General features: G+C 41.9%; 1 protein-coding gene across 3 annotated transcripts in view; it reads left to right on the plus strand.

The window, feature by feature from the left end:
* Window positions 1–12,246, plus strand: part of STIM2 (stromal interaction molecule 2) — an 88,191-nt gene that overhangs the window by 43,044 nt on the left and 32,901 nt on the right. For 2 of the 3 annotated variants that reach the window (XM_081019954.1, XM_081019953.1), the window contains exon 3: window positions 10,644–10,758. In XM_081019954.1, coding sequence (XP_080876080.1) covers window positions 10,644–10,758 — 115 coding nt within the window. Of the gene's footprint in view, window positions 1–7,050; window positions 7,169–10,643; window positions 10,759–12,246 lie in introns of those variants that run through there. The other variant, XM_081019955.1, reaches the window with a different exon arrangement.

Genomic DNA, 12,246 nt, shown 5'->3' on the forward strand with positions numbered 1-12,246 from the left:
GCTACAGCTGTTTGCTTTTTTCATATACAATTTTGCATCATATCACTTCATAGGAAACTCTACTATATTCATGAGCCTCTTTAAGGATCGCTAGTCTATTAAAAAGTTTTGTTAGCGGGCCAAGAACATGCTTTCTTTAAAAACACCAAATTAACGCCTACAATTTAGTCATGTTAAATTTTCAAAATTTAGCCGTACTTTGATGATAACTATTTGGCATTAAAAACAATGCTGTGAAAAGTTTGGCAGTTCAGTTGTAACCAGTAGTGCAGAGAAAATAACACATGGACTTTTTATAGGGATTTTGAATGTTAGCAAACATTCAAGGAGAATATCATGCATTTTCAAGCGCAATTGTTACTATAACTCTGGAAAAGAATAGCACTGTGCCCGATGGTGAAGTGGAAAGTCCAGTTGTAACCAGTAGTGCAGAGAAAATCACACATGGAATTTTTATAGGATAGGGATTGTGAATGTTAACAAACATTCAAGGAGAATATCATGCATTTTCAAGCACAATTGCTACTATAACTGGGGGGAAAATAGCACTGTGCCCGATGGGAAAGTGGGAAATGGTCACATTCATTTTAATGCTGTCAGAAACAAAGTTGCACATTTAGGAATACAGAATGTAGGGCAGGGTACAGGAAAGCTGCCGATGGTACGAACTTGACCCTTACTCCTCGGTCTCGAGCATGTCCTGGCCTCCAGTGTAGCAGTCACTATGAAAGGCAGTAGAAGGTGTGAATTTCTCAGCTGCTTCTGCTCCTCTTGATTTAGGGCAGCTTGTATAACAAGGTTGGAGGTGTAAGGAAGAGGCGTTTTGAGTCCTCCCCTCTCTCCCATGCTATGGACAGACTTTATGCTAAAGCAGACTAGAAAAAGTGGGGTGAACTTAAATGCTGTATGCTTTCAACTCATGCCACAGAGTATAAACGACTATTTTAAGATACAGTGGTACCTCGTGTGACGTTAACATAAGAGAGAGTGCTGGAGGTAAATAGTTAAACAGGTTGCCCAGGCAGGACCTAGGGGGGGTGAAGTCAGTGGGACTATAAAACCAGTTCTGGGTGGAGTTCATTGGGAGTTGTTGGTGGGTAGTTGGTTGGTTTTAGCGGGTTGGCTGGTTGGGAAAGGCAGTTGGTAATAGAGAGACAGTTAGGGCAGTGGGTTCTTGAGTGTGGGGAGGTAGAAGAGATAGAGAGGAAAATAAGACTAAGAAAGTAAAGATCAACCACCTTTGGAATGCCGTAAAAGTTTGTTTGTGTCTGAAATAAAATACACTCTTCTTTATCAATTGAGAAGCTGACTGAGACTGAAGTGATTTTACAGGGAGGATCTCGTTGGTGGCAGCGGATTAGTGGTGTACGGGTCAATAGTCCGTGAGACAACCGGGGGCTCTGTACGAACGCCACACCTCGGTTTAAGAACAGCCCTGTTTACGAACTATTCGGTAGTGTTCACAACTGGAAGTAGTGTTCCGGTTAGCGAACTTTACTTTTGTCTATAAACGGAAGCCGAACGGTGGAAGGGCACCGGCGGCGGGAGGCCTCATTAGGGAAAACGCACTTCGGTTTAAGAACAGCTTTGGTTTAAGAACAGACTTCTGGAACGGATTAAGTTCGTAAACCAAGGTACCACTGTACCAGTTCCTCGAAACTGCAGAAGGGAAGACTTCTCTTACGTTCATGTCCTGCTTGCTGTGGCCACAGACTAGATGGGGCATTGATCTGTTCCAGCAGGCTCTTCTAACTGGGTTTACTGAGCATTTGATCAGCTTTTATAGGATAATAAAAACAAATCACAAATGGACATCCCTTATGTATGTGATTCAGCATCCCCCCACCTTCCCCATAGTTGGTAGAAGGTATTTGGGGAAACATATGTCTGAGACTCTGGAAAGCTGTCTCCCAAGAAGAATCAACAGCCTGACTCTATAAAGCGGGTTCATATACTGTACAGATTTCAATCCTGCATTCAATGTGTGAATATTAAGGAAAAACAGTTAATGCTTATTACAATGAACTTACATTTATTGATCCAAATTGAGCTTGGAAATGGCCACATAGCTATTGATTTTTCTGGCAATAGTGCTCCTGTGACAATACTACTCCAATTCAAGACAATTTTGTGTTAAACCTTTTATTTATGATTTTTAAAAAACCTAACTCTATGTCATTACATATCAAATGAAGAGAATCCATTGGAAACATTTAGCAAAACCTACATAGGAGTGTTGGAATGTTTTCCTCCAGTCATACTAAAACATTGTTTTCAGCTTTCATAGTGTGTCATAATGTTGCTAGATTTCTCCTACTTTCATGGAACATGGGTTGCAGATTAAAAAAAATCAAATTCCAAAGCAGCTTTCTATCGGTCATCCAACTAAAACAACTAAAAAGCACAAATTAAATTGACAAAGCAGAACCCCATACAGCATTGAAAATATATTAGTCATTCAACCTGGCTAACCCTGCCAAAGAGATGGGCAGAGCCCATTCCATTGATTTAGCTGAAAGGCTAGCTCTAGTTGGCTTCTCTCTGTGAACTATTTACATTTCATTATAAGTTTAAGAACTGTTGCCTAAGTTTGTTTTTTTCCTTTCCCTTCTCCATCTCTCTGCAGATGGAGAATGTCTTGATTTTAATCTGTGTATGCCACTTACCGTATTTTTCCATGTATAAGACTAGGGTTTTTTCCTAAAAAGTAATGTCAGCAATTAGGGGGTGTCTTATACATGGATACATCTCCCCCATTTTCTTAAACCTGAGCCCTCAAAAATAGGGGGCGTCGTATACATAGACGTGTCTTATAGATGGAAAAATACAGTAAATTGTGTTTATTAATTATTAACAATAAAAGCAGAAAATTGTAAATAATTATTTAAAATGAAAAGTTTTAGGGTTATAGCCAATGCTAGTCCTACTCAGAGTAGACATATTGACAAGCCTCTCATTTGGGGGCAAAGATTCCTGCATTGCAGGGGGTTGGACTAGATGACCCTCGTGTTCCCTTGCAACTACAACTTGATGCTTCTATTATATTAATTAATTTTAATGGGCATGACTAACTTAAGTTCTTTTTTCATCTACTCTGAGTAGCACTTTGGTGGATATATCCCTTAACCTGTCATCTTAAAAAGACAATATTTGTGCCTCACAGATCTGCTTGGGAAGTTATTCCACAGACAAGGTCCAACACTGGAAGGGTTGTCTTTTTGATGGCCACCCTTCTGACCACTAAAGCCTGGCCCACCTGGAGGGAGAATCCCTGAAGCAGATCTGAAAAACTGGGTAGGCACAACTACCTCTGTACCAAGCTGTTTAGAGCATTAAAGCTTCTTCAGTTGTGCCTGGAGTAACATTGGAAGCCAGTCATGAAACTGGAAGACAGATGAGATATTTAGGCTGGCACATTCTAGTTAATAATCTAGCTGCTATGTTCTGAAGCAGCTAGAGGTTTTTGGATAGTCTCCAAAGGCAACCCCCCCCCCCCACGCTAGTAATCTAGTGTGAATAAACGTATAAAACATATATCTGTCTAGGAAGTGCCTGGCTAGTAAATGTGCTTGCGTCACTGGTTTTGAGCATCTAGTGAAAGTGCTAGATCGTATAGGTTCCTGGAGATACATTGAGGCTTCCAACATGCTCTTTAAGGGTGAGTGCAACTCCATCCAGAACAGGTCAGATGTCATGTCCACAGCATCCCGATCTAGATTAAGCCTCAGTTTCTTAGACCAGGGCATTGTTCATTCTTGGCACCTGTTCATAATTTCCACTGCCTTTACTTGTTCAGATGAAAAGGAGAAATAGCATACCAATGATCCCTTACTCTAAATATCAGAAAAATCTCACCCAGCAGCTCCATCAACAATTTTCAGTAGGATGGGGACTGGACTAGAAGCCTGGGGAACACATAGCAGTGAACTACTTTTCCTCAGCTCCACTTTCTTGAATACGCCCACCAGAGTAAACATGAACATACTCATCCCAGAGAGGTGGTCTCGAAAGAAACCTTTCATACTGAGAAGCAGCTGCAGATTCACACCCCTGCCCTTATCCTTTTGCATGCCACCCACAGAATGACCAAGGTAGTTTCTGTGCCACATCTGAGCTGGAAGCCAGATTGAAATGGGTCCACGTAATTGGCATCATCTACAAATGCCTGGAATTGAACTGCTACCTTCTGGCTGAGTACTGTGGCCCAGAAGGAGAGAATTGCAACACAGGAGTTGTTGCGGTTGTCTAGATCCAAACTTCAGGTTGTAGGCTACAGCTCTTTGAACACCTTGCATCTGAGGCAAGCAGTGTTACCTGTAGAAAGGGGTTTTGAAAAGAATTGGCGGTGGTGTGTTGAGGGATCTATTTGATCCACTCAAGTCTGTAGGACGCCTGCTTTCAAAGCTAGTCTCCTGGAAGTCCTTGTGCATTCTTTGGTTCATTTACCTCCACAGAGTAGGCTCTAAAATGAACTCTAGTTTGTGTTCAGGCAGTTGTTCTGAGTTTTCCATTTGCAGTAAAGCCATCAATCCAATTGTTTCATGGATAGGAATGCCAACAAGCGGAATGAACACTGTCCAGTGGAAAGGGGAATTTAAATGTGATTGTTTCTGCAGACTGAATCACTTAAGCATTCTACTGATTGACCTGGACCACCTGCCATATCCACAGGAAATTGCATCAGAGATGTTAGGAAACCCATCTGTGTGAACTTGCCTGCTACCCGCTCTGTTATCCTTCAGGCAGTAGATGAAAACTGTTTTGTTATTCTAGGCTTAGAGTGGCATAAAATAACTATGCTGTTAATGAATTGTATAAGCTACTATTTAGGTTGATGCGGTTTGGAGCTTGATTTTTTTTGTACTTGTGCTGTACTTGTGTTAAAGGTAAAGGTAAAGGGACCCCTGACCATTAGGTCCAGTCATGACCGACTCTGGGGTTGTGGCGCTCATCTCGCTTTATTGGCCGAGGGAGCCGGCGTACAGCTTCCGGGTCATGTGGCCAGCATGACTAAACCGCTTCTGGCGAAACCAGAACAGCACACAGACGCTGTTTATCTTCCCGCCGGAGTGGTACCTATTTATCTACTTGCATTTTGACGTGCTTTCAAACTGCTAGGTGGGCAGGAACAGGGACCGAGCAACGGGAGCTCACCCCGTCGTGGGGATTCGAACCACCGACCTTCTGATTGGCAAGTCCTAGGCTCTGTGGTTTAACCCACAGCTCCACCTGTGTCCCTTGTGTTAGTCTTATGTAAAAGCTTCTTGGAGACTGCTGATTGTATGGTAGAGTATGAATCTTTTTTTTTTTTTTGGAAAAAATTAATTCCCTGTGCATTTTGCCATTCTTAGAGCCTCCTAAGAAAAGTAGTAGGGCTGCCTTTGGTATTGCGTTCTAGGACCATTGGAAATGTTCCTGGACTTAAAGCCAAAGCAACTTAATGTGCTAGTGAGAAACTACATATCACAAATACCGAGGATTTTAAAATTTAAAAAGTGAGGCTAAGCTTCATTTGCAGGCTGGTTACAATTGTGAGGCATTCTACATTCAGCTTGATGTGTTTTAACTGACGATTGAAATTATCTCATTGTCTCTTGGAAAGCCCATTTTAATAAATGGTTGCTGTTATTGCTGACTTGCAAGTAGGCTTTTTTTTTATGCCTTGGGACTACGATCCCAAAAGGTGCTTTTCTTTTGCAGCAACTAAATTGGCTAGAGTAAGAATTTGTAGATGTTGGTATCAATATGTCAACATTCCACTTTAGGAGTGTGATCCCAAATATTTCCAAGCAGCATTTAACACTTTGGTTTGTATTTTGAATTTGGGGGCTTTTGAGGATACCATTTCTTTTCTTTTCACAAAGACTACTTGCTAGAACAAGACCAGGCTTGCCAAATGAAAGTAAGAACATTTTACGTAAAAGGAAGTGTCCTTGATGGTTTATGCTAGAAGTGATGAGCCTTGTTTTCAGAAAATCCAACTTCCCCAATCCTTTTTTTGTGGTTGAATGACTGTGAGTATTGTGAATGTTTGGCTGCATTCATTGTGTTTCCTAATACAGAGCAAAAGCATTTGGATATTTCCCCCACACTTATTGTGAAAGGCTGCTCAACATCACATCGGAGACTATGTCCACTGGCTCAGTTATGGAGGTTGTAGTCTAACACAGTCCAAATTGGTAGCAAAGATCAGTTTCTTTCCCCATTACATCTTTAAAACTAGAGAGCGTCTGATCTTTGCTACCAGTCTGGGCATGCAAAAAAAGGGAAGCTATCTGTATTTTTCCTTGCTACTCTAATATACATAAGTTTCTAAACTTATGTCCTTGAGGTTCCTTGGAAAAAAATGATTTTTTTGTCTGGGTCTTCCTATGAGCAAAGTGAGGTGGTAGAAGGACTCCACCATTTTAGACTGTGGATGGAAGAATTAGCTTTTAAACATTCCCATTTTTTTTTTAAAAAAGCTCTCTGCAGATAGTTGTTTTTTTTAAATCACAGGGAGGTTTCAACCTGTTCCTATTACTAGTTTTCCACTTCCAAAGAGTTGAATCTTGCTAAAGTACCAAACCAGGTTTGAAAATGATATGATTTGGATCTCCAGGATTTTCTGGTGTAACTTGGGGTTCAAGTTTTTCAGCATATTTAAAAACTTGCTTTGTATTCCTGCCTTAAAAAATTCAGTTAGGAAATGATTATCCAGTTATAATGGCAGCATGTATGTTGCTTGTTCAGAAGCTAGAGATGAACCCCCCCCCCTAAATATTTGGAGCGCATTAGCTGCGCTGCTAAAATTGATACATACTTTGCAAGTCTATTCTTGTTCTCGTGAGACTTACTGGCAACTTTAGATTTTAGAAGAATGCAAGCCTTCAGAGGTTCCAATAAAAAATACTAGAGGCAGAAAGAATATAATGTTTCCCATGCCGAGGTGTGCCGGGTTCCAGTCAACATGGGGAGGGGGGGAGAGATGTGTGTACATGTGACATTACGTGTGCAGTGTGTGCGCGACATCATGTGTGCAGCATTTGTGATGTCAGACGGTGGGAGGAGGCCCGATGGAACCCTGCACGCCTTCTGATGGGCTCAACGGGGCCTGCCGAGGCTGCAGTCAAAGCAGTTTCCCAGGGTGTGGCTGCTGTGATATGCTGACAGTTTCTAGGAGCCACAGGTGAGAGTTTAGTGCCGGGTGGGGACCAAAGGTGGACAGACTACCCCAGAAGGAGCATGATGTGTTCCTCACCAGAGGTACTACCCTCTCCCCTAACACCCAATACGCTTCTATAAGGACGCAGGTGGCGCTGTGCTCTAAACTACTGAGCCTCTTGGGCTTGCCAATCAGAAGGTCGGTGGTTCGAATCCCCACGACGGAGTGAGCTCCCATTGCTCTGTCCCAGCTCCTGCCAACCTAGCAGTTCGAAAGCATGCCAGTGCAAGTAGATAAATAGGTACTGCTGGGACGGGAAGGTAAACGGCATTTCCGTACGCTCTGGTTTCCATCACAGTGTCCCATTGCGCCAGAAACAGTGAAGTCATCCTGGCAACATGACCCAGAAAGCTGTCTGTGGACAAACATTGGCTCCCTCGCCTGAAAGCAAGATGAGCGCTGCAACCCCATAGTCTCCTTTGACTGGACTTAACCCTTCAGGGGTCCTTTACCCTTTATCTTTACCTTACACTTCTATATAAGGTTATATTCATTCATTCTTAGCTGAAATATATGTCTTTTAAAAATCAGTTCATTCGATAGAGTATAATGAATATTATCCATATATGTAAATCAAATAACTCATAGAGGATATTCATCCATTTCTTTAAAATCTAAGAAATCAAGATGGTCTGTTTCTTTGCCAAATCTGGTCACTAATGTTTCTTTCAATTTAAGTCAGTCCAATGTGTTTTAAGTAAGTTCAAAACTCACTCTAAGTAGTCCAAGGTGATGTAATTTCGAACTCTAGCTTGTTCAGTCACAGCCAGTGCATGCCCAAAATGCTTATAAAGTCTCTCAAGTTCATTTAGATATGTTTAGTTTAATTGATTCGGTTTGATAGTTCCTGTGTTTAGTGACAATTTTATCGGTGTACACTGTACAGTTTTGGCCTGGGAAAACCAGAAGTTAGGTTGCACAGGAGTAATGCTTGCAAGGAGTAATGTCAAATATGTTTCCCAAATAAGCTGTCAAATAGTAATCTTATTTCTATCAAGGTCAAGGCTACTTAAAGAGTTAAATGTCCATATCTACATCACAATCTCAGTTGGTATGCTTCCGTTTCAACAGAACTGTAATCCATTGTTTTAGTTAGTCTCCACATCCCTGACAGGTTTTATGTGTTTACTTAAACAGGTTTTAAACTCTCTTCTTTCATGCAGCCAAAGACCTTTCCTTCAGTGTCTCAAATGCTGCTGCAGCAGCAGCCTTTCCTTGCAGCCTCTCTGTTTGCCAAAGCGGCTTGCCAAAGGAGCAAGCCCTTCTAAATGTATTCCTCTGACAGTGCTGCACCCCAGCAGCTTCCCATACTTTTAAAGGCAGCCCACTAGATCCCAGATCAAGCATGAAGGAGCCCTAGGGTGAAATAACAGCTCCTTCTCCCCTGTGCCAGGGAGAGTTGCATCCTCCTTTCAGAGGCAAAGGAGAACAGCACAGCTTCCACAAGGGGTTGGGGGATCAGTGTTGTTAATGCAGCCTCCCTCCCACTCTCAGGGTCAGCCCACATCCTTCTAAGTTCCTCTCTGGTTTCAGATTTGTGCTGTCAGTAACTTGCTGTACTGTGCTTGCACACACATGATGATGATGATGATGATGATGATAATGATAATAATAAGAAGAATAAAAATAAATTAGTTATACTCAGCCACTCTGGGCGGCTTCCAACAGAATATTAAAATACAATAGTCTATTAAACATTAAAAACTTCCCTAAACAGGGAAGATGTCTTCCCTTCAGATGTCTTCTGAATGTCAGGTAGTTGTTTTTCTCTTTGACATCTGGTGGGAGGGCATTCCACAGGGCGGGTGCCACTACCAAGAAGGCCCTCTGCCTGGTTCCCTGTGTAATAAACAAAAATCTGCCCTAATTCCCTTATGGGGGACACAAGAACCCTTATAGAGTCCTTTGTAGGTTCTCTATTGGTCGGAGAAAATAACAGAGGCCAACTAGAGAATATTGAGAATTGAGTCCAGTACCAAAGCAAAAAAAGCCCAATTTAATGGTTTATATAAAAATAATCTAGCCCACTGCTGTATTACAGTGGTGCCCCGCAAGACGAATGCCTCGCAAGACGAAAAACCCGCTAGACGAAAGGGTTTTCCGTTTTTCGATGCGCTTCGCAAGACGAATTTCCCTATGGGCTTGCTTCGCAAAACGAAAAAGTCTTGCGAGTCTTGTGATTTTTTTTCACTCCCCCCCCCTTTTCTAAGCCGCTAAGCCTTTAATAGCCGCTAAACCGCTAATAGTGCTAATCCGCTAAGCCGCTAATAGGGTTGCTTCGCAAGACGAAAAAACCGCTAGATGAAGAGACTCGCGGAACGGATTATTTTCGTCTTGCGAGGCACCACTGTATTATTATTATTATTATTATTATTATTAATTGAATTTATATACCACCCTATACCTGGAGGTCTCAGGGCGGTTCTCAGAATAAGAAGCATTCATATGGGAGGCCCTTTTCATTTTCAGATTCAAACTCTGACCTGCGTCAGTTGGGTAATGCAAATCAGCATTTAAAAGTAACTTGAAATACCAAGTTACTGAAGAAGTGTGCATGCACACGAAAGCTCATACCAATAATAGACTTAGTTGGTCTCTAAGGTGCTACTGGAAGGAATTTTTTTATTTTGAAATACCAAGCAACAAAAACACTAGGAAAAACTGTATAATAATTTGGTTGAAGCAGCAGTCATGATCAAAGGTTGAACCTGTGTGAGACCATAAAGGTATGGCCATAAAGCAGTGAGGAAAGAGTTTGATTCTATTACTGTTTTTAAAAACAACAATTCAAAAGCACTTAATTCTACAGTGCTAGTGCAATGCAAGTCGCTCCACATTTTTCAGGAGCACAGATGTGGATATTCTGCCTGTACTGTATTGAACTGTACTGAAACCATTGCGTTCTCTGAATTACAATGAGCATCTAATGACAAATGAAGGATTGAGAATTGTGAATGGAAGTAAGGGGAAATTGGTGATGAAGTACCAAGTGGATCTTTTTAAGTACCACCAATTTGGGGGTTTGTAACCCACGACTGTTAGGGACGCGGGTGGCGCTGTGGGTTAAAGCACAGAGCCTAGGACTTGCAGATCATGAAGGTTGGTGGTTCGAATCCCTGAGACGGGGTGAGCTCCCATTGCTCGGTCGCTGCTCCTGCCCACCTAGCAGTTCGAAAGCACGTCAAAGTGCAAGTAGATAAATAGGTACCGTTCTGGCGGGAAGGTAAACGGCGTTTCCGTGGCTGCTCTGGTTCGCCAGAAGTGGCTTAGTCATGCTGGCCACATGACCTGGAAGCTGTCTGCGGACAAACGCCAGTTCCCTCGGCCTATAGAGCTGGTCACGACGACCTAATGGGGTCCCTTTACCTTTACCTTTAACCCACCACTTTTAGTGTCTTAGCTGCAAGAACTCTCTGACCTAACTTTCTTTCTTTTCCAGTTTATCAGAGAAGATATGAAATATAAAGACGCTTCTAATAAGCACAACCATCTACACCGGGAAGACAAACACATCACCGTTGAAGATCTGTGGAAACGCTGGAAAACATCTGAAGGTAAGATACTGAAAGCTGTACTGGTCCCTTTTCTTCAGTCTTTACTGCTCTTGTTAGTGAACACAACAGACCATATTTAATTACTGTCTTGACCTAGGACTGGAAGCCGTGGGGAGAAGGGACCTGCAGGCAAAGGTCACGAGCTCAGTTGTTGGCTGCTTGTCATAGCAGGGTATTCTAGGCAATTTGGAGTCAGCAGGAGGTTGCAGAAAGGTCTGGTTTTGGAGAGGCAAGCCAGAGCTAACAAGGAGCTGAGTCAATGTGGTCTGTGGAGCAATAAAAAACAACAACAGATAGCATTTATATAGCAGGTTGTAATGTGTAAAGCTCTTTGGGAATCCTTACAACAATTGTGCAAGGTACGACAGTGTTGCTGTTTCCGTATTGCAGACGAAAGGCTAAGTGAAATCTTCATACATAATGAGATCAAAAATGATGCTAGATTTCAGTCTTGGAATACTTTGGTTCACAGTTCATTCTAAGTCATTATGCTATATCAGCTCTCATCAGCAACTCTGCTCTACTGCTTGAAAGGTGGTGATGTTAAGAGTTGTGGTTTGTTGTGTGCCTACTTGCAGAAACTTGTGTAAAGATTTAGCACATTGTGTAGTACATTTTGCTGTGTATTGTTTTTGTTGCTTTGTTGTTGTTTTTTTGTAAGGATGGTTTTGCACTATTTTATTTAAGTAGGATTTTGAGTCTTTGAACATCAGCCCCCTCTTATGCTTAGTTAAGGAAGTTTTTCTTACAGGCAATCCTAGTTTTGCACAGGGGTTACATTCCAGACCCCGTGTAAAGCGTCCTGCTCCTCTCCTGTATTGCCCCTTTAATGACATTTTAGGGTCATTTACAGGTTCGGTGCTGTGTGTGTGCGTGCGATTTTGCGTCAGTTGGTCATTCCCTGTATTGCTGTTTGCTTGTTTATATATTTTTATTAAAAATATATATAAATACATGCATTGTCTCTTTTTTCAAGTTGTGTTTTCTAGAGATCAGTTTCATTCCTTGTGAAACATTAGTGTTGCATGCAATATTAGGTTGGGAAGAAAAGCGGAGGATGGGGGAATGGTGAGTGGGGTGGGTTACTAATGCTTCTATTCTTCTTCTTAGTGTATGTTTGGGGTTTTGTGTCAGTGTCACGTATGGGTTCTCTTGCTATTTGCTTGTTGTATTTCCTTGGTGGTAAGAGAGGTTGGGGGTGGTCTAGGGAGTGGTTGGCTGTAGTGAGATTTGTTTATGTGTGTACATATTTGGATCAGGTTAGCCAGATTGATTTGTAGCTGTGAACAGATTCTTCTTGTTATCTTGTTGGACTATGTATGTGATAAAGGTGTCTTCTTCTATTGTCCCCGTGTCAGTTTCAGTTTATTGGTTGGTTCTTCTATTATGGCTTTTCTGTTGGTCCATGTTTACTCCTGACATGTCTCCAATGTCTGGCTATGATGCTTCTGGTTGCTGACAGTAGGTGGGTTATGAGCTTTTTTGTGA

Source organism: Podarcis pityusensis, assembly GCF_964106645.2.
Source record: "Podarcis pityusensis genome assembly, chromosome: 9".
Taxonomy (NCBI): Eukaryota; Metazoa; Chordata; class Lepidosauria; order Squamata; family Lacertidae; genus Podarcis; species Podarcis pityusensis.